Source organism: Artemia franciscana, chromosome 8, assembly GCF_032884065.1.
Source record: "Artemia franciscana chromosome 8, ASM3288406v1, whole genome shotgun sequence".
NCBI lineage: Eukaryota > Metazoa > Arthropoda > Branchiopoda > Anostraca > Artemiidae > Artemia > Artemia franciscana.
This window is the reverse complement of record NC_088870.1, coordinates 43,749,707-43,771,833: the sequence shown is the minus strand read 5'-3', so window position 1 is coordinate 43,771,833 and position 22,127 is coordinate 43,749,707. Positions and strand designations below refer to the sequence as shown.

The following is a 22,127-nucleotide window of genomic DNA, read 5'->3' as shown; positions in this document are numbered from 1 at the left end:
TTGTTTTTGTGCATTTTGCGTTTGTGCATTTTGCGCTTTTCATTTATTCATTTTGTGCATTCAAAGGTTTATCAACAAAAAATAAAGGCATATTAATGTTAATAAAATATTAATATTAACTACATATTAATAGAACCCCGTTGAACCTAAAGAATCTTGAATCTAAGTTTCAGCGCTTAAGTATAACACGATGCACATGCGCTGCCTCATGTTGAATGTTTACCCATTTCTTTTTATATAGTTTGCGCTTTTTTTCGGACAAATTAATCACCGCTTAAGTATATCACGTGGCGTATGCACTGCCCTAAAAATCAAAGTAAAAAGAAAAAAAAAACAGTTACTCAAAACAGTTAACGACGCTTCTTCACTACAAAGGTCCCTGGGTAGGCCATCCATCAGCTGGGGTTTAAAACCGGATCACGTGTTGCCAAGCAGATATCACTGTGCTACCCATCCACTATTCATTACAAAGACCAATCTACAACTACACTCTATCGTTATATCTAACATCACTAGACCTGCTCTTTAAATTCAAAACGCCTCTCTAAAACAGCAGAAAGACCTGTTCTTTTAAATTCACTATAGAGGACTATTTATTAGTCCCAACACTATTAATTACAAATACACATCTACGACTCCACTCTATCGTTATATCTAGCCTTGCTAGACCTACTCTTTAAATTCAGAACACCTCTCTAAAAGAGCAGAAAGATCTGCTCTTTTAAATTCACTATATAGGACTATTTATTAGTCCCAACACTATGAATTACAAATACACATCTACAACTCCACTCTATCGTTACATCTAACCTCGCTAGATCTACTCTTTAAATTCAGAACACCTCTCTAAATGAGCAGAAAGACCTGCTCTTTTAAATTCATTATATGGGACTATTTATTAGTCCCAACACTATTAATTACAAGTACACATCTACGACTCCGCTCTATCGTTATATCTAACCTCGCTAGACCTACTCTTTAAATTCAGAACACCTCTCTAAAAGAGCAGAGAGATCTGCTCTTTTAAATTCACTATATGGGACTATTTATTAGTCCCAACACTATTAATTACAAATACACATCTACGACTTCACTCTATCGTTATATCTAGCCTCACTAGATCTGCTCTTTAAATTTCAAAACACCTCGGTATGGGATATAGTTTCAGGTGAAATTCGAGTCGTCTAACATCCTTCAAGGATACAGTGATGAGATTTTCCTTTGCAAAAGAAGAATAATCATGTGTGTTTTTTATGTAAACAGAATGCTTGTTGCATTTGTATGAGTTGCCCCCTGAGCACATACTATTGAATTGTAAAATACTGGAAAGAAAGCAAGTGAATCTCTACAATTCGAAAATGGAACTAGGACTAAATTCAAACCCACTGACTGATGTAAAAAACTTTAACCCAATCTTCAAAAAGATATTTACAACATACACCATATACAACAACATATATAGTAGGTCAAAATATACGGACTTATTGAATTGGATAAATCCTACCATGATGTTGCCTCATATTATAACTTAATTGGCTGATTTATATCTTTACATATTCATCAATATTTTGAATATTAATAAGCAGTGTTAACAACAAGGCCGTTTACTATAATAGTAACGTAATTTTTACGACAAGAGGAACTATGCAGTAAGGCAACATCTCATTCAGCCGAAATTGAATTCTCTCAAGAAGAAGCCAATGAACTTATCGTGACAAAAGAAGAACAAACTAAAGATTTGGACCTATTGTCAACCCAATCCAGAAAGAAGAGGGACAAATGATCCGAATTTCAGGACACACGCCTCTGATTTTCTACAGTTGGTTGAATATGTAGACTAGAGAAGACTTAACAAGTGCTGCAAGGTTTTTTGCGCATAGGGGTCAAATAATATTATCTTATTAATATAAAACTATTTCTGTGATTTTTTTTTAGCTTGGCCCCCTCTGAAACAAATTACTAACAGAAATATTAAGACAATATCTGTAATTTCTTTGTATTCTGCATATAACTTGCATATTTGTATGGATACGGCTCTGCCGCCTGAGTGAGGGATATGATCCCAGTTGAAATAAGAAATTTGAGTCATATGGCATCCTTCAAGGCTACAGCAAGGAGAATTTTGCTTTATTTTATGCGAGTAAAATACTTGTTGTGTGTGTATGAATCGCGAACGAATGGCATGTAAAATAATGTACCAGAATAGTGGAATAGAATAGTAGATTAGTGAACGAGAATCTGTAGAATTGAGAGGAGTGCCACTGGCTGCCACCAAGCCCTTTGGGGCTTTCTTAGCAGGTCCTTCCATGTATATACTTTATGTGTCACATAAAATTATCCTATCCATTTATTTTGGTCAGCTATAATATTGCTGAAATAGAAACAATTTTTTTTAAGTTTTTTTCATTAATATTTTTCATTTCACTAAACTTTATGTTCGTGCATGCTACATACTTAATTCAAAATGCTTTTCTATCAGCTTTATAAAAAAAAAGTAATCAGACGGATCTTGGAATCAATCTTAATGATTTTTTGATCATATATGTGCAGCTTTGCTTTCTATTCATGACCTGCTTCCTATTAGTGTACCTGCTGAAGCATCCGCTATGTTCTTTTTCCTAAAGCGAAGCAAAGATCTTTTTTATTTTGTGGTGAGTGCTCGACGTACACGTTGTCGCCCTTCCGGTGGTCTTGCGTGCATAGTAAATAAAAAAGTTGTTTTGGGGGATATGAATACTGATTTAAATGCAATTTCCCAACGTTAGGAAATGTTTCTGGATATTTTCCCTAGCCCGTACCATGCTGTCAAAAATTATATAGGTGACACATACACGCATCAAACGGGTCGACATCAAATATTAATCTTTGTATGGTAAGTGCATGCCTAGTTTCTTCTGTAGTTCATGTCGACGAAGATTACTGCGACATTGACCACCTTCCCATTTCTTTGACATTTTCTTTGCCTTCAGTTCCTCACGCTAATGCCCCAAAGAGGAAAAAATGGTTCGAAAAATCAAATTAGGAAAAGGCAAATAGGAGCGTTTATTTAATAACGCTTGCTTCCCTTTTGTCTGCTGTGGGTGTGTCTTACCTAGTTTTGCAACATAGTACCCCTTGCCCGAATTATAAACTTGATTTAAATATTTACTATCTAAAAATAATTTCTTGTTTGAAGCAAGCTTAAGGTGTGGCAGTGCCTCTTGATCGATGTCGCATTAATACTCGGCAACCAGTGTGGAATATTCACCCAGAGATTAAACCTATAAGAAATAAAGCGAAGTTTTGGCTTCGAATTTGGGTAGCGTGCGGCAGACCTCATTCGGGAAAAGTGTTTGATATTAAGCAGTCAACAAAGATTACATATAAAAAGCATCTCAGAAAAACCCGTCTTGGTGGGAGAAATTTCCTTAAGAATAAGAAAGATTGGAATAGAATAAGAAATAGTACCAAGTTTGATGAATATAATGTTCAATGTAATATTTCTTCGTCTCGATGGTTGTCACACTACTTCCAAATTTTCTTGAAGTTAAATCATTCGGTGTATAGTAAGTTACTAAACATATGTTTACCTCGTAACCTGTCTCAGCCGTATGTCTTACCTGTTTCGTATGACCTCGTCATTAAGTCAGTGAAGCAGTTCAAATCAAAATCATGTGATATAGATGGTATTTCTGTTAAAAATATTCGGTCTGATTTCAAAGAACTGATGTTTCATTTGCAGTTATTATTTCAAATGTGTTTGGTTAGTTCCATAGTTCCATACAGTTTCCTCTCTGGAACTGTTACATCAATATTGAAACGCGGAAAGGATGCTTATGCTTGTTCTTCTTATCGTCCCATTAAAGTCACGTGTACACTTAGCAAGATTTTTGAATATGTTTTACTTCCGTCAATCAATGAGAGCGCATGTTATGGAGAAAATCAGTTTGGGTTCCAGCAAGGAATAAGTTGTGCACACGCCCACAGGGTACTCGCGAATATTCTACGTCAAGCCTCTCAACGAAATGAGAAAGCGCATTTTTGTTCGTTAGATATTTCTGAGGCGTTCGATAGTGATATTCATAGTCAAGTTTTTTATTCTCTTTCTGTAAATGGTGTAAATATTTCTATCATCTTTGTTCAGAGATATTGGTAGTCATGCACACTTGCGCTTGAAACTAAATGGAACCCTCATGCAAGAAAATATTGCATTCCATTGTGGAGTACGTCAAGGCAGAGTGTTGGCACCTTATAGTTTTAAGATATGTATTGCTGGGATAATTGGCAAGATCTCTCGGACGCATTTTATGGGGTTTACTGATGTTACTATAAATAAGATGTTACTATAAATACCTGCTTTATCTACCCCTATCGTATCGAAATCAGAGAATAATCCGAAAATACAAAGCCCCCGATACAACTACAAACTGCAGGAGCTTCATGATAAGTTATCAGCACAAGTACATCGACAACTTACCCCATATCACGGGCTCATCCGTTTGTTCTGTTGACCTTTTTCCTTGTTGATTTTGCTGTACTTATTGTGTTGTACCTTTTTTTCTCATCCGATTGTTCTATTGACTTTGTTGTACTTATGTGTTGTTTTCTTTTCTTGTGTTGTTTTCTTTTATGATGTTTATTTTGTTTTCTCTCTTTTTACTCCACTATCTTCAAAAAGTTTTGTGCAGTGGGTTATAAATAAATTATTATTATTATAGATGCTATACTATATAAATACTATACATAGTATAGATACTTATTATAGATAATACACTACACTACAGGCCTACTATATGCATACAACACGATACTGTACATGGCTACATTAAACAGTCTAACCAAGAAGGTAGTTTATTTCCCTTAAGCAGACAACTTTATGTTAATGGTTTAACGAAAATAATGTATGACGCTAAGAACTAACAAAATAAACCGTGGGTAAAGCGTAAAGGAATTTAGATAGCGACATTCTATTAGAAAAGTGGTTCTTTTATCTTTGGTCCAATAGAAAGAAGCAGTAGTAACCCTCCTTTGGCGGTTTCCCAGGAGTGCTCGAGCCAAACACCAATACCAAAAACTGTTATAAACTGAAGATTACTGAGCCAAATCTTCTTGGTATTCTAAAAACAACTAAATTAATTTCAAAAATTACAGCGAATGGTGTCAAGGTTTTCATTTGTATATTCTTCCTAAATCTAAACCGTTTTTGATCATATAAACGTTTTTATCGTAATAAAAATTATGAAGTGGTCGTATAAACGTTATTTAATCAAATTATAAGGATCGGGCTGATCATCCAGTCATATTTTCTTTTAGGTTTTAATTCAGTTAAACCCAATGTTCCCTTTTAGGTTTTTATTACCATCATTAGCAATTTCCTGGATGAAGCTCGACGGCGTTGGTTTTTCAGAACAAAGCCCAAGTTTAGTCTATTATTTTCTTTTGGTTAGGCAAAACAAATAATTGTAAAATGAAATTACCAGGATCAGGTTTGTCATCAAGACAAACTAGCTTCGATGGACACACCCAATCCCCTTCTTGAAGCAACTCAATAGCTACAACATCACCACTGACAGCTCTATTACGCAGCAGCAAGTTAGGAATCAAAACCTGTTTGTCACTTCCTTCAACATTTACTGTTCCTTCTTGATAGTTATCAGTGTTTGTATAGAATACTCCCTTCAAAGACACAAAAAGATTTGAACACCTACTGGAAAATTTCAACAGGCAAACAAATAGACAGACAGAGCGGGAGAGAGAGAGAAAGAGAGAGAGAGAGAGACAGAGAGAGCGAGAGAGCAAGATGGACTCCCATGTCATAGAGTGACAAGACATATAATGAGCAGATAAAAGCCTATGAATTCCATATGTGTGATAGTTACACGTTTGTTAACGGGGTGGTTCTACGGGGCTTGTTTATTCGAATCGCAAAAAATTTATTTGTTTCCATTCAATTGTTACAGAAAGAGGATGCTTTTTTGTTTCCTGATAATTTAAGTTTCAAAATTGAAAAAATTTAACATATGCAGGTATTCAGTCGCTCTTAAGGGACAACAGAATGGTATCAGAACATTGAAACTGAAACCAATCTGTGTTTCCAAAATGCCATACGAAAATACTAGAAAATAAAATGTGAGCGAGAACAGGAAACAAAATTTTATTGGTTAAAAATTTTACTTTGAAAATCATTGGAATCTGCTGCGTCTTATTTGCAATAGAAACTAAAAAAATTAGTAATTGACACCCATATTATGAAGCTAATTTTCCTTATTTTTGAGTTGAATATATAGCAAATTAAGGACAGGAAAGCTTAAATCTGCAAATGGAACTACAAAAGCAACACAACTTTTTTTTTGAAGAAAATAAAGCAATTGCAGTCCTTCTAAATGCCCATAAAGCACAGGAGACTTATAAAAAAATAACCTATACAAATGCTGAAACCAGATAATTATTAAATTTCACGATCAAATTGTACATAGCTATTTACTCTATTACAAAACTGGACGGCACATAAGTGAAATTAGCTGTAATTTAAAAATTAATTTAAATTCTGCATTGCCCTAGTAAGTTCTAAATCTTAAAACAAACAAAACAAAGTCTTAGCATATCGCTGTTTTCAGTAATCGATAGACCTAAGGTATTTCTGGGGGATAAATAATGTTTTCGTTTTGATGTCCTTGGTTTCAAAGCAATTAAGTGAAATATTTATGAAAAAATAATATACAGGAATTATATATAAGGCATCAAATGGCCTTTGAATATATCCTTTACTTAATGCTTGTTTTACTATTATTTTTTTTTATTAATTGTTAGTGTGTCATTTATATAAGATCTTTTCTTTCTTTTTATATACACCATCTAGCGGCATTTTTTGTCTATTTGTAACGAACAATAAAATTATTCATTCATTCATATTAACAAATATGAAGTATTTGAACTTTTTTGAAAAAAAATGAAATTACCTATAAAGCGTAAATTTCTCATCATTAAAAAGATATTAATAGTAAGTCAGACGATTTATCATCACAAAAAAATAAAATCAGGAAAGAGCAAACAGCACACTGGAAGCATTGCTTGCGAGTGTGTTCTCGTAAACAAAATGAGTAAAAACTAAAACCTATATTGGCGTTGGGTTTTAGAGACATCTGATAACAAACCGGTCAAAAATTTATTGACGAAAACTACCTTGTTTTCTCCTTAGGGACAGCCTCTAAGAACTTTTTATTATCAACACCAAAAGTGTTTTAAAACCTGTCCTCATGGAATGATAGACCGAGTTTGAACCCACCCACCCCCCAAAAAAAATTTGTCGAAACCGTAAAAACGTAACAAAAAAGAACAAAAACTTCTTCTTTTGCTTCAGCTTGTCTTTTGTCATTATTAAAGACATATCGCCGAAATTTTGTTTCTTTTAATTGATCAGGTGGTGGGACAGAAAACTCTTTTTCTTCCAATGTTTTCTTTAGTTCAGGTTTTTTATTTTCAATGGTATGGTAGGCATTAATGACCTTATCCATGTCAAAATTCAAAACCTAATAATCATCGCTATCATTTTCAATTTTTTTTGGTTCTTTTACCTCGGCTTTGTCTTTTGTCATCATAAAATACATATCGTGGAACCTTTGTTTCTTGGTAAAGGCATGCTAGGCACTGACGAACTTATCCATATCAAAATTCCAAACCCAATCCTCATCGCTATCATTTTCAAATTTGACACGTTTTGATTCTCGCTGTCCAGGTCGATTTTCATTGACTCGCTGTCATGTTTGGTGTCGCATGTCTTCTAACCACGTGTGGCTTTGTTGTTTATTTTCATTTTTAACTTGCTCCCATGCTCGATGTCACCTATCTTCTAACCGCATGCGTCTGCTCTTCAAGATACCAATATTGAAGTGCCGAAACCCTATAGGCAAGTGTATTCTCCCGATGAGCCCTTGTGTTGGGTTGTTGCCTCTGAATTATCTGTCTTTACTGTTTTTATTGTTTGGTAAATGACGACTAATACTTATTGACGACATGACTGCCTGTCCATGGATTATTCTTTATGGTTGATTGTGTGTGGCTATGCTGTTTGACTTGTGTGATTGTATGGATGAGTAGGGTTAAGGCCTCATTCAAGTACTGGTCAATATTAATCACTAATTTAGGAAAACAGTCTTCCTTTTCTCCTTCTGTCTTTTTTTTTTTTTTTTTTTTTAATCCGTTTGTGCTGTTGCATTGGTGATTTCTCTTTTCGTTATTTATATATATATATATATGTATTGGTGATTTCTCTTTTCGTATATATATATATATATATATATATATATATATATATATATATATATATATATATATATATATATATATATATATATATATATATATATATATATATATATATATATATATATATATCGGTATGTGTTAAATTAATTTAGAATAAATTGTATTTTAATGTTAATTGCATTATGTATTATTGCATTTTATTATGTATTTTTATTTTAAATTAAAATTTAGTTTTTTTTTTATTAATTGGAGCCTTAATATATGCTATAAATCAGATATTAAGTAAAATAGAAAAAATAGATACCTGTAAAAACCGTTTGGTCTTCAAGCCCGACAAAAGCTGTAATTGAGAGAGATGCTCCTGGAATAGATGACCTACTTTATCCCCTTTGTCAACTCTAACCTTACTTAGTTTATCAACCAATTCTTCATGGTTCTGCAGACTTTTGACATACTCAGCAATAGTATAAGCAAGCAACCCTTCTTTGACGGCAGCTTCCTTATTTTCATCATCATTGCAAAGATAGACTAGCTTAACAATTTTAGAATTTTGTTGCTGCTGTTGTTGAAGTTCTGCCAAATGAGTTTGATACCAATTACAAGTTGTTAAAACACACCTGGAGGCATAAGCAGAAGCAGATTCTCCAGGTTTTCTTTCAATATATGTGTCTTTGTGATGTTCATTAACAAATAGGACAAATTTCCTATTTGGGATGTTCATTATATCCTTCAAACGATGGTAGATGGCAAGACTTTTGGAGCGTACTTCTTGATGAACGGTGAGCGGTATAATGCAATTCTTCCATAATTCAGATTCAACGACATCTATCTACAAGTAACATACATTTTATTTAAATCTGGGGAATATTATCATGTGAAGTTAAACTTCTTCAGAAACAATAAATGGTTTTTTTGGTACCTTAAATTTAGAAGTATTGACTTTACAGCAGGCTATTTTATACACACACCAATGTTGGTACTTTCTTTTATTCTTATTTTGTTTTATTAATTCATTTTTCTTTATATTTTCTCTGGAGGACAACTTCTGTCAAACCAGGTTTAAACTAATATTCCAATTTCAAAAGAAGCAAATATAATCAATCACGTGACCCCAATTGGGGGCGCTAAGTAAAGAACGGTGTGGCCTAAATGGATTTTTTCATTAGAAAAAAAGAGCATAAAATGTGACAAAGAAAAATATAAAACATATTCAGAGATGATTTTCATTCAGGTAAAAAGTCGATGTTGTTGACATTAACGTAATAAACGTCCGGGCTGCAAATTCAAGATCATAGATACTATAAAGTCCCCCTACCCCCTAATTTTTTTCAAGTTTAGAACCTGAGAAAAAAAAAAGCAAAAATATAAAATAGATTAACACAAACAATATACGCCTCCTTCAGTAAATTGAACATTTCATGCTTCCCTTGATAGTACATCATTCCTATTAGAGCGCCACTACCTAGATAGTACCTTCCCTACTGGGGAAGGTCACACAGCGGAGGATATGGGATTATTTAAATAATCACACATTGGAAGATAATTCACACATACACTTCCAATAGTAAATAGCAGACATCCTGCTTTGTTACATGAAGCAGCACATTGGACTTCGTTTAAATGTGAGTTCTCTTTCGTTCTTGTTTTTTTTTTTGCATAGGATTTGCATATTTTTTTCGCATCTCTTTTTTTATTTTCATTTTGTAGGTTATGCTTACAAGCTTACAAGCTATTGGATAAATAAATAAAATAAATGTTTCTTTAAGCTGATTTTTGATTTTTTTTTTTTCACAATAAATTTTTTGCTAATTTCGCCACGATGTGGTCTCTATGGATTGTTGTATTTCAAAGAGGAGCATATAATGTGAAATAAAAGAAAATACAACATACTCGGAGTTGATTTTCCTTCAGGTGGCTAAAACCGTTACTCTTGGCATATACATAATAAGCATCTGGGCAACAAATTCAAGACTACAGACACTACAAAGTCCCCCTTTCCCCCTAATTCTTTTTCAAGCTTAGAGCCTGAAAACACCTGAAAACAGGTGTAAAACATCAATAATATGCAATAAATTAGCACAAACATGATATATGCTACTTCCTTCAGCAAGTTGAACATATGGTTCCCTTGATAGTATATCATCTAAGCAATTATCATTATACCAGCCTCCATAACAACAAAGCTGTGCCCCCTATTGGGTATGGTCACACAACAGAGAATATAGGATTTCTTAAATAATCACACATCAGAAGATCATTCAGACATACACTTGCAATAGTGTATAGCAGACACCTTGTTACAACAGGCCTTGTTACATGAAACACCATATTGGACTTCGTTTAAATGTGAGCTTTCTTTGTTTTTGTTTCTTGCATTTAAATGTTTTTTTGCATCTTTTTATATGCTTCTTTAAGCTAATTTTGGATTTTTTTTTTCCTGTCAATAAAAGTCAAGAAAAGTATCGTCTAAGAAATCATTTGCCATATTATTTGCATATGGAGAAAGCATCTAAGGGTAATCTTGCAAACCACAGAAACAAACTTAAACCAACCCAACAAACTTAAAATTCAAACACTTGGAAGCTGTATATCTTGCAAAAAACACTATAATTTGCTGAAAAATAGTGAAAACTGAGAAAAAAAGGGTGGACATGATACTGAGGATTTTATATACAGTTTTTATAATATAAAATCCAAAAGTCTAAAACCCGTGACAGCTACTTTGCCTTCTATAACTAGCACAGAAATACAAAGATGTCTCCTCTCTCTCTTTTTTAGCTCTTCAGTATTTTTTAATTTTGCAGACTGTTTCAGATTTTCTAAATTTACAATTTAGGCTATCAAATTTTGTAAATATTTACTGTAAATATTTGAAAAATTTGCCCTTTACATGACCAATTACCCTCGATAAAGAATTTGCCTATACACAATAGATAACGATAATCCTTACCTGATTCAGAATAACGTCAGAACTAAAAACAATATAGTGGGGGAAATCACAAAGCTTGCTTGAAGTTACTGGTAATTTATCCAATCTGTTTAGCTGAATGGTATTAGCTTGATTACAACTAGTACATAGATCTGATAGGCAGCTAATATCATCTCTGAGATAGTTTTCTCTAACAAGCTTCAATATCTTCCCTTGTCTTGTTTTCCTTATGAAGATTTTGTTAACCATTTCTGTAAAAAATACTTTACATATCATTTTGTACATACTTTTTCTTTCAGTTTCAACCACACACCAAAACAAGCAATATCAACCTCTTTTGTAAGACTTAGACAACCCAATTATCAAGATATGATTCTTACACTTAAAAAAACTCTAAGATGAGACTTAAAACAAACATGTCTGCACACAAGAGGGGGAGGGGGCTAGAAATTAGTCTGATGGATTCATTCCAAGGAATATTCAATAATAACCCCGCCCTCCCCCCCCCTATAAAGCCATTTTGACTTTGCCCACACCCCATATAAAATGTATATATATATATATATATATATATATATATATATATATATATATATATATATATATATATATATATATATATATATATATATATATATATATCTAACCTGACGTAAATGATTAAGTATAGATCTGAGAAGATGTGTGGGTCCCCTCCCTACACTTGTTTCAGAGACCATTGCTGTTCCTGAGGCCAAAATAGTTTCAATGATTTAAAGAATGCAAACATTGCAACTCAGAGAGTTACAACAATATAAAATAACAATCATATCAACATTTTGACTGAAAAATTCAGACCCTTCAAACTGGACTTCTTAGGAGTTTCAGTAACTCTCATTCCAGGGGTAGGAAACATGAAATTAGGTGATATAAAATATATCTATTCTGGCAGGAGAGATGGGGTACATAGATAGGGAGTAGGGCTCATAATGAATAAGGATGCTACTAAGCCTTATTTAGGCTAGGAAGGTATTAATAATAAAATACTACTCGCTTATTTTATGACTAAAAAGTACACGGTATAAGTAGTAGTAGTAAGTGCCTCTGTAGAACCAATTGACAGAGATAGCAGCAACTCAAACAAGTTTTACTTACAGTTAAAGGAACAAATAGACAGTGTCCCAGGTAAAATAAGGTGCTTTTACTAGGAGATTTTAACACCCAGATTGGTAGAAATAGGGATATACTCTATCCTAGCCTAGGTAAATTTGGTGTAGGAAAAGAAAACAGCAATGGCTACAGACTTCTGCAATTTTGTAGGTATAATAATCTGGTTAAAAGCAATACAGTATTTGGTCATAAAATGGCAATTGAGCTAACAAAGCATTCAAATGATGGTAAGACAGCTAACCTTATGGATTATTTTATTGTAAGCCGAAGACTGCCAAGATCAATACAAGATACTAGGGCATATAGGAGTGCTGTTATTGATGTTAAAAGTAAAAATCCCCATCTAGTAGTATCTAGGGTAAATTTAAAGCTGAAATTTGGGAAGGGTAACGCCCTCCCAAGAAGTTATGACGTTTGTAGACTCCATCATAAGAATTTGAGAGAAAATTTAGAGGAAAAGTTGAATACTAAACTAGAGAGTTTAAAGACAATGTAGAAGATATATGGAATGATTTTAGGAATATAATTTGTGAAGTTGCTGATGTTGTCCTAGGGAAGAAAATTAGGTTCGCACCAAGGGCCATTAGAGAAAGGGCACTACGTTTAATAGAGAGGAGAAAGGGCTTGTAGAAGAATTATTGGAGTGATAGATCATATGAAAATAAGAGGAATGTGAAGAAAGTGGAGAAAGCATTAAAATATGAATTAAGGAGGTTTGAAGCAGAGACCATGAATAAAATTGCCAAGGATCTGGGAGATGCAGCTAGATGGCATAATAGTAAAATATTGTGCTCGCATGTTGATAAATGGAGAAAAAGTAGTCAATCTGGATTTGTCCCAGTTAAAAATAGAAAAGGGGCCACAATAAAGTAAGAATTAAAAAGAGATGGGTAGAACATTTTGAGAAGGTGCTAAACCAAGATACAGTTGCAGGAAAAGATAAAGAGGAAAATAAAAAAATTTGTGATACCTTGGATGAGAAGGAAGATTTGTTTTGTGAAGAAGAATTAGCAACAGAACAAAAACCACTAAAAAAATAAGGCTCCAGGTGCTGATAGTGTGGTAAGTGAGTTTCTTAAATATGGTGGCAATGAGGTTGGAAATATGATGCTACAGATAATGAATATGATTTTTCAAAAAGGGGAAGAACCTAACAATTTTTAAGAAAACTTTAATTAAACCTCTGTATAAGAATGGCAATAAGAATGAGTGTTGCAATTATTCAGACATTAGTCTGGTCTCTGTAGGTAGCAAGTTACTTATTAATATGATACTTTTTAGACTGAGAGATGCTGTAGACAAAGTTTCAAGAGAAGAACAGTTTAAAAAAATTAAAACTGATAACCCCTATGCCTTCTCAAGACCAAAACAGAATTTATGCTTTTATGAAAAAAAAAAACAGAAAAATTACCATGGATTGTCAGTTAAATTGACATATACTGACATTTCTTTGTTAAGGTTCTTGTTGCTTGTTTGTTTTCTCTTTTTTCTCTCTTTTTAGCTCTATCTTATTCAAAACTTTGTATTATTGTATGCCTTTGTTATGAACTTATATCATGGAGTAATTTTTAAATTTGTTACTACTTCATGGTCTATTTTTATCTGTAAATATCATTGCTATGATAAGAGTTAGCACAGTCATTGCTTTTCTCTTCTTCTTGGGCTTTTCTTTTGTTTGCTTTTTTTTGTGTTTTTTTTCTCTACTCCAACTTATCATGTTATGTGAATCATCACTACAGGGATAAATTTACATACTGGAGTGTTAATAATTCATTCCAGGTGAGAGACTCTTAAGCAACAGTATTGGCTAAAAGAATCCTTTGATTTTGCAACAATGTACACAAATCTATCACTTATTGTAGTGTTAGAGAATTTAAAATGGTTAGTAAGAAATCTTTCCTATTATCTAATATGAGGTTCTTAAAAATAGACACTTCCAACAAAAAAGCTAGATGGACAAACTACTTTAACAGTACAGTTAGTTCAAGATGTTACAGCTTAGACAAAATTTTTGACCTATTAGAATTTATTTTATATTATTCATAAATAAGATTTCATTGTAATTTATATAAGCAAATTGTGGGAGTTCCTACAGGGAGTAATACCAGTCCATTTATAGCTGACTTGTTTTTTAAGTCAACTAGAATATAAATATATGATGGATAAGAATAATCCAAATAATTTAAAACATGTTATTTCAAATAATAAAAAATATTTAGATGATAATTTGGTTTTAAATTGTAGGGAATTTATTGATATTTCAAAAATATTTATCCATCAGATTTGACTCTTGAAACTAGTCATGGCACAGGTCTTGAAGATTATTTCTTAGATTTGAATATTAATATTTCAGATAATAATATTTTAGTTTTCAAAATGTATGATACAACTGATGATTTTGATTTTGATTTTGAAGTGATTAATTTCCCCTTCCCTGAAAGTAATATACACTCAAACATCAGATACTCAGCATTTTACTCACAATTAATAAGATATGCAAGACTTCATAGTAGTTATACTGATTTTAAAAATAGATGTAAAATTTTAAGCCATAAATTGATTTTAAGAGGTTTCTCTGTAAATAAATTTAACTTGGCAATTAAAAAAAAATTATTTTCATTAAGATCAACTTTTAAGTAAATAAAGAAAGAATTATCAAACAATGCTTAGCGAAATCTTTGGTTGATCTTTAAATCCTTGTGATTGGGAATGGCAGGTCTCTTATCTTTGACAGTGAATTGCTGGTGGAATTTGCATAAGATGTATTTTTGAAGATTTTAATTTGTATTTACTTCCTAGAATTTTATTTAGGTTACATTTACATAGATAAAGATGAATTTATAACATTGTAAAAACTTAACAAGTGTTCAGTATAAATATACAAGGGCTTAGATGTAGGATCATTCAGTTTACCACAGATACAAAAGGGCCAAAACCAAGGTAGGACAAGTTAGTTCAGGAGTTATTCGGTTGTTTTGCTTGTGTTTATTAATATGCATGTATTTCAGGGGTAATACCTATCATGGGGATACCATAAGAAGCTTATGGTAGGTGCACTACTCTGCCTTGGTAGGGAATTTAAAGTACCCAAACCCTATAGGCAAGTATGTAGTCTCCTGATGAGCCCTTGTGTTAGGTGGTTGCTTTTGAACTATTTGTTTGATTTGAAGTCTGAGGCATTTGGTTTATGACAACTTATACTTACTGATGACATAACTATCTGTCCATGGACTATTCTTTGCAGTTGAATGTGTATGGCTATGCTGTTTAACCTATGTAATTGGATGGGTGAGTAGGGTTAAGGCCCTGTTCAAGTATTTATCTATCTTAATATTACTAATGTAGGATAACAGTCTTCCTTTCTCTTTTTGTGTTTCTTTTTTTATGTTCAGTTGTGTAGTATTTGTTTGTGCTGTTGCACTGATGGTTTCTTTTTTTCACTATATAAACCCAGGTTGGATCCAGTGCTGGTGAAAAAAAACATTTCTAATTATTGTTGTGATGACACTTCTACCAAAAGAATATTCCAAATTATAATTCAGGTTCCACTTTAGGTTTTTATATCTTTTGATTATTGTATTTATTGACCTTGGCATGATTTCTGGACTTTGCTTTGTATGTCATTATAATTTTGATTTGTATCTTATTAATCAATGCAACAGAACATGAATATTAGCCTCACAACTTGGAATGTTCTTTTGAAAGTAAGTAAGTGTAACAGTTGTTATTAATGTAATTAATTTATTAGAATGTAAAAAATACTGTTTAAAAATATATGGGGGAAACAACTAATAGCATATGTATGAGATTTTCTGGGCATAAAACAACAATTAATAAGGAAAAAACTAGTAACTATCAAGTTCAACATTTTAATAATGGTACTTGTTCCATATCAGATTACAATTTTAGAAAATTTGGACTTAGATAACTTAAATAAAGAAGAGAAGAATAGTAGACTTCACAAGCATGAGGATTTCTGGATCAGTCCTGTCACTATAGCTTCCTTTTGGGCTAAACAATTGAGTGGCTAAATATAGAGATATGTCTCAGGTTGTTCTTAAATGTATTGATGGTTTAATGGACCATCCTTCTTTTACTTTTCCCACAAAACATAAAAAATGATTGAGAGGGCATAGGAAAAATAATAGAAAAAATACATTGGATTAAATTTTCTATGGATCTATAGGCCTACTAGCTATTTGAGGCTAAGGCTTTTGTAATACAATGTTTAAATAAGTTATCTAGGAGGAATTCAATAAAATATTCAGGATTATTATGAATACTATAGCTCTTGAATATAAAATTAAAGTAATATATGATGCAACTTGCATTCTAACTAAAACAAAATTTATTTCAAAACAGAATAAATCTTATAAGATTGGTAAAAAGGATGAAACATTATATTTATCTATTAAATTTACTTGTAAGCAGATTGAAGGTATTACTTTACAAGAAATTTTAGATCAGCAAGAGGTAAAACAGGCCCTTCCAAGTAATTTGAACTATAAAGATGGTCTAGTTTTAACTAATAAATTCTCAAAAACAATTGGGCAAATGATTTTTAATTATAACTTGATAATTAAAAGATTGAACAGTGATACAAATTAGAAACTTGTGCGTAGTTGTAAGCAACTAGATCTAGCCTATTTGTAAATCCAACTTACGAATATGTTATAACAGAGGACTTGTCAACAATAAAACAAGAAGATCTTCAAAATGTAATGGACAAAGAGGTAAAATTCTATCTTTCCCATCATTTGAAACCGTCAAGTATTCTTGGTAGCTTAGAAAAGGATTTGGTTGATTTATTGATAGCCTAAGTAATATTTGAATAAAAATATAAATAAGAATAAAAATTGAGATGTAAAGCACATGTAAAAAGTACTTACAAAAGAGCTATTTGTTTTAGTTAAATGACCTTTGTGATTCAAGGGTCATTCTTAAAGAATTAGAACAAAATTTGAACTTTAGAGTAAAGAGCAAGGTATTGACAAGGGGTCACACCCCCCTCATATATGATAAGAATTTCTGTTTGTTTTAAATTTTAATGTTACTCCTTACTTTCAGTTGAAAAAAATCCAATAGTTATATGCAATATGTTTAACTAAAGGGGATAAAGTAAATTTGCAACAAATAAATGGTAACCTATATTTGTATTCAAGACATGTAGGCCTATGTCTAGGCCTTCTCTTAGCTATCTCATCTCAATATTCCCTTCATCAAACAGTTTATCAAAGACACATTGAGTGGTATACTCATTTCTCAGCAAGAAAATTAGTCATAACACCTTGATGGTGAAATACACTGTCAGAAAACAGTGTTCCTATCCAAACGAAACCACTTAAAGGGTATAGTTCTGTTATATGGCCATTTAGAACCCTTGTAGCATAAGTGAAGTTATTTATTAAAATGTATAAACAAACAAAAAACCTAATAGCTTTTAATAAGTTTCCTTCTGTTTCGTCTTAAAATGACCGTCGAAGTTATCGAGTTATTCTAAATAGAGTTGCGTTTTCTAACACTGCGTTTGAAGTGTGTTTCGAGCGTGTTCGACAAAAATTGTTTTCAGGTTGTTTGTGTTCCGTGTGTGAAGATGAATTCTGCGTAGCACTTGATTCTCTTAATATCAAGTCTTCCCCAGGTCATGATGGTATTTATATGAAGTGGATTCTTGAGTCCCCAAAGGTGGTTCATACAGCCCCCTTAAGTCTTTATAATCTTATTTGGTCAAGTCAAAAGTTCCCAGATGCCTGGAAGATTGATCAGGTATTTCCAGCTTCAAAACCTTCTGAATCATCTAGTGATTTTAAGTCTTTCCGTCCTATATCGGTATTACCTGCCTTTATTAAAGTTCTGGAGAGGCTTGTCTTATCAAGAATTGAGTGGTTTGTTGAAGTCAACAATCTCTTTCCTAGTGAACTCATAGTTCTTTAGACAACATTACCCGGCTAGAAACTGATGTTTGTAACTCTCTTAAAACAAGACATGTCACAATGGCTGTTCTGTTTGACTGGCCAGATGCCTATGGAAATGTAGTTCACAATTTATTGGAACTCTTAATTGATCTTGACTTCCCCTATTCTTTTTTAGATTTTATGAAGTCCTTTCTAACTGATAGATACTTTTATGTTCAAGTAAATCAGTGTAGGGGTGAGTTACGTTCCATTATAAGAGGTCTTCCTCAAAGTGCAATACTGAGCCCTCTTCTATTCAACTTGTATGTTTCTGAATTTCAAGTAACTCATGCATCATTTGGCCTTTATGCAGATGATTTGTTTATTTGGAAGTAGGGAAGGGATATTGGCCTTCTTCAAAGTTTTATTCAACAGGATATAAGGTAAGTCCAGAGATTCTCTTTAGCGTTTGGCTTCCCAATCTCAGTTAATAGAACTAAAGCCATTATATTTACTAATGGTACTACAGATCCTCTTAATCCACTAACAAAGTTAAAAATACTGTTGGGATTGGCGTCCCTAAGTGAAAGAGCATCCAGTCTAAGGATTAAATATTTCTCGCAAATCCAGGCTTATGGAACCAAGCATGCTGTATATGCACATACCTTTGCTGGGAGGTCAGGCTGTCCCAATCTACATTCATCATGGAATAAAATTCAACTAGAGGTCCCAAACTGGAATCAACACTCTCCTTGTTCATATCCCTTTACTGAGTCCCCTCCATGGGAAATGAGTCCACCAGGTTGTCAAGTAGAACTTATCTCTATTAGTAAAGACTTGATTCCTTATTATGAGATCCATACTATTTTGGCTGAGCAGATCTCAAAGGCGTACCCTAACTATAGAAAAATATATACAGATGGATCTGCCCAGAAGGAAAGAGCTGGAGCAAGAGCATGTGTCCCATCCCTGAATTTGAACATCTATTCTCCTCTCCCATTGGAATCTTCTATCTTATCTGCTGAATTATGTGCCATTCGTCTGGCCTTGGATGCACTTATAAATTATAACATGGAATCTGAAAATATATTCTGTTTCTCTTACTCCAAATCAGCATTACTATTGATTCAAAATATTAACAGAATTGCCAATGACAAGGACTTATATAATATTAGAAGACAGCTTCTTAATCTTAAGATCAAAGGAAATGAGGTTTATTTTCAACATGTTCCAAGTCATAAAGGCATCAAATATAATGATATGGCTGATTCCTTAACAGCAAGGGCTTCAATGTTAATTCCTAGTTCTTGCTCTGACCTCAATTCACGATATATTATCAGGCAAAGATCCAATGTTAATCAGAGTAAATTAATTTTATCTCCATTTCATACAAGATTAAATACGGTGCTATATTACTGCCCGAAATCAGGTGCCCTACTTCTAAATAGCTTGCTATTTAATTGGAAGCTACATCATTCCCCTTTATGCCGGGTCTGCTTTTCAGCAGATGAAACAATCCAGTATGTATTATTTGATTGCCAGGCTCAGAGTCAGGAGACTATTGCTCTAAGCGTTTCTGCTCCTTGGCTTAGATTCCAAATACTTATACAGCTATCCTGGATTCTAACATGTCCAGGGATATTGATCGTAAGATATTTAAGGCATCAATTGATATCTTAAAGAAGAGAAATATTGTTTAGTAACGACTTTAGCTTTAAAAAGTCAATTTTAAAAGAATGTGACTTATCTATAGTTTTTGATTGTGCAGAAGAGAGCGTGAATGAGTAGGAAGAGCCGTATTGGTACCAGCCGGCCTTGTAGCCTTAAACTGCTGGGGTCAGGTAGCTCGGGTACTCGCACTTCCCAAAACACTGTATAATAATACTGTATTATTACACAAATAACACTGTATTATTGTACATAATTGAATGTGCTCATTGTTTGCTGACTGGAGGAGAATAGTGCTTCCAGTGGCTAGTTTTTCTGAAGAAGAAGTCAAAGAGGTGGAAGAACTTCTTGTTAGTCCGTATACCTCCCTACAATTTTTGGAGCTGGAACTGGTGTTCAACCTGGCAAAACTTCAAAGCGTTTTGATTTTACAAGTTCCAAGCGTGTTGGACACAGGTTCTTCAAAACTATAATGCGCTACAATAGTATGGTTGAACACGGGTTTTGAGAAGAAATTAACCTTGTTGAACACGGCACTCAAAACAATAATCTGCGAAACCTGTGTCCAACTCTGTGTTGGACGTGGGTGGTCTGAAAACAAGGCTTAGACTAATGCTTTTTTACATTAACATGTACTTTTTATATTATTATAAAATTAAGCTACTTTTTATGTTACTATTTTTATACTGATACGTAAATAATGCTCACTCTAACTTACGCTAAGATACCTACGGTATTATCCCAATTTTTACTGTCCCATGCTATGCTCTTAAGAAATTTATCGGTTGTCTTTAATTGAATATAACACAATCAAGAACTACACAACGTACGATCTGTTGAAAAACCAGTTTGCCTAATAGTTGCAGGTGAGAGAACACGTTGGACTTGTATAGTTTGGGTTATATGTTTGCACATTAGGGGGGGGGGTGGAGATGAAGTATTTGGACATAAGCAAAGTAAGCAGGTGTCAGAGGTGCCAATTCACAAAAATCTAAGAAGGGGGCAGCATTTGGGTTTCTTTTAATGAAGATAAAAAGGCGTTTAAAAAACTCTAGGATCGAATGTAAGATGCAAATTGAATCTTACAGCGACAAAATTCACCCGGCAAATTCAATTAAAAAAACAAGCAGACAGTATAATGACTTAAAACAGACATGTCAGAGCCTTAGCCGTATTATTTGTAATTAAAAAGAAAAAATTTCGAACATTCAACTGTTCGAGTCAAATTAGTTTTTCCCATGTTAGTAGGATTTTTTTTCTCTTGCTTGTATCTGTGCACTAAACTGTGCATTTTTAAATCTGCGTCGTATATTCGCACCCTGAAGGTGATAAGTACACAAGGATTTTCAAAACAAATGAAACTCTTCTGACTAGCAGCCTCCAAACGAATATAGAAATGAAAGTTGGCACTTATGAATATTTTTATACCTTATTAGAATAAAGGCCTTCAGGTACTACCCAAATTTGGCAAATTCATTTTTACTCAAAGGTAAGGATTTAGCCCAACCAAATCACTGCGACACAATCCGCTGGGACTGCCTCACATGCATTAACAAAATGAATGAGACTCCAGATCAAATTTGCTGTGTAAAATGACTTCACGGTCTCTGGATATAGCAGCAAACCAATCGGTTGCATTCTTGTTACAAAAAGAGGAAATTATCAATATAAGGTAAATATGTTTTTTCACTATAGTTTATGTATGAAACAAAAATAGTTTGAGAAAATCGGAACGGTATTGTACTTCCTATTAACTCCGCTCTACATGATTCTTTTAAAACTATTACGCCAAAGCCACCCCTAGTCTGACCATACGCTAGAGCCTGGCTAAGTAAAGCAGCGTTCACACGCTTGTCTAGCTAGAATCCCATGTCTAGACATTTGTCTGGCTAGATATAAAACTCTAGACAACTACCGTTCACAAGTAAAATTTGGTGCTTGGCTAGACAAGTTACAGCTAAGCATCCAGTTCTAGACGCTAGAACTTTAAGTCTAGGATTTTCGATTACAGCCAATCAGAATATGTCAAGTTCCACTATTTTCATCATTCATGTTTATATTTTTAAACTGAAATTTAATTTTTGTTTTCTCATTAATTGATTTTTTTATTTTAGGCAAATATGTAACACCGGATATAATATTGAAAAACCCTTAGGCAACTGTTTGGCTTGTCTCATCATCATCTTGTGACAGTAAAAATAGAGATTACAATTTTTAAAGTTTTTTCCACATAAGCTCTCTTG

General features: G+C 33.2%; 1 protein-coding gene across 2 annotated transcripts in view; it reads right to left on the bottom strand.

Annotated features, from left to right (window-relative positions):
* The window catches only part of LOC136030466 (exosome complex exonuclease RRP44-like), a 36,403-nt gene extending 18,583 nt beyond the window's left edge, over positions 1 to 17,820 (bottom strand). Inside the window, exons 1-4 of one of the 2 annotated variants that reach the window (XM_065709473.1) lie at positions 17,753 to 17,820; positions 11,195 to 11,424; positions 8,549 to 9,073; positions 5,457 to 5,655 (exon numbers count right to left, since the gene is read on the bottom strand). In XM_065709473.1, the coding sequence (XP_065565545.1) occupies positions 5,457 to 5,655; positions 8,549 to 9,073; positions 11,195 to 11,422 (952 nt within the window). In that variant the 5' untranslated portion in view covers positions 11,423 to 11,424; positions 17,753 to 17,820. The other variant, XM_065709474.1, reaches the window with a different exon arrangement.
* Positions 17,821 to 22,127: the final 4,307 nt, after the last annotated feature.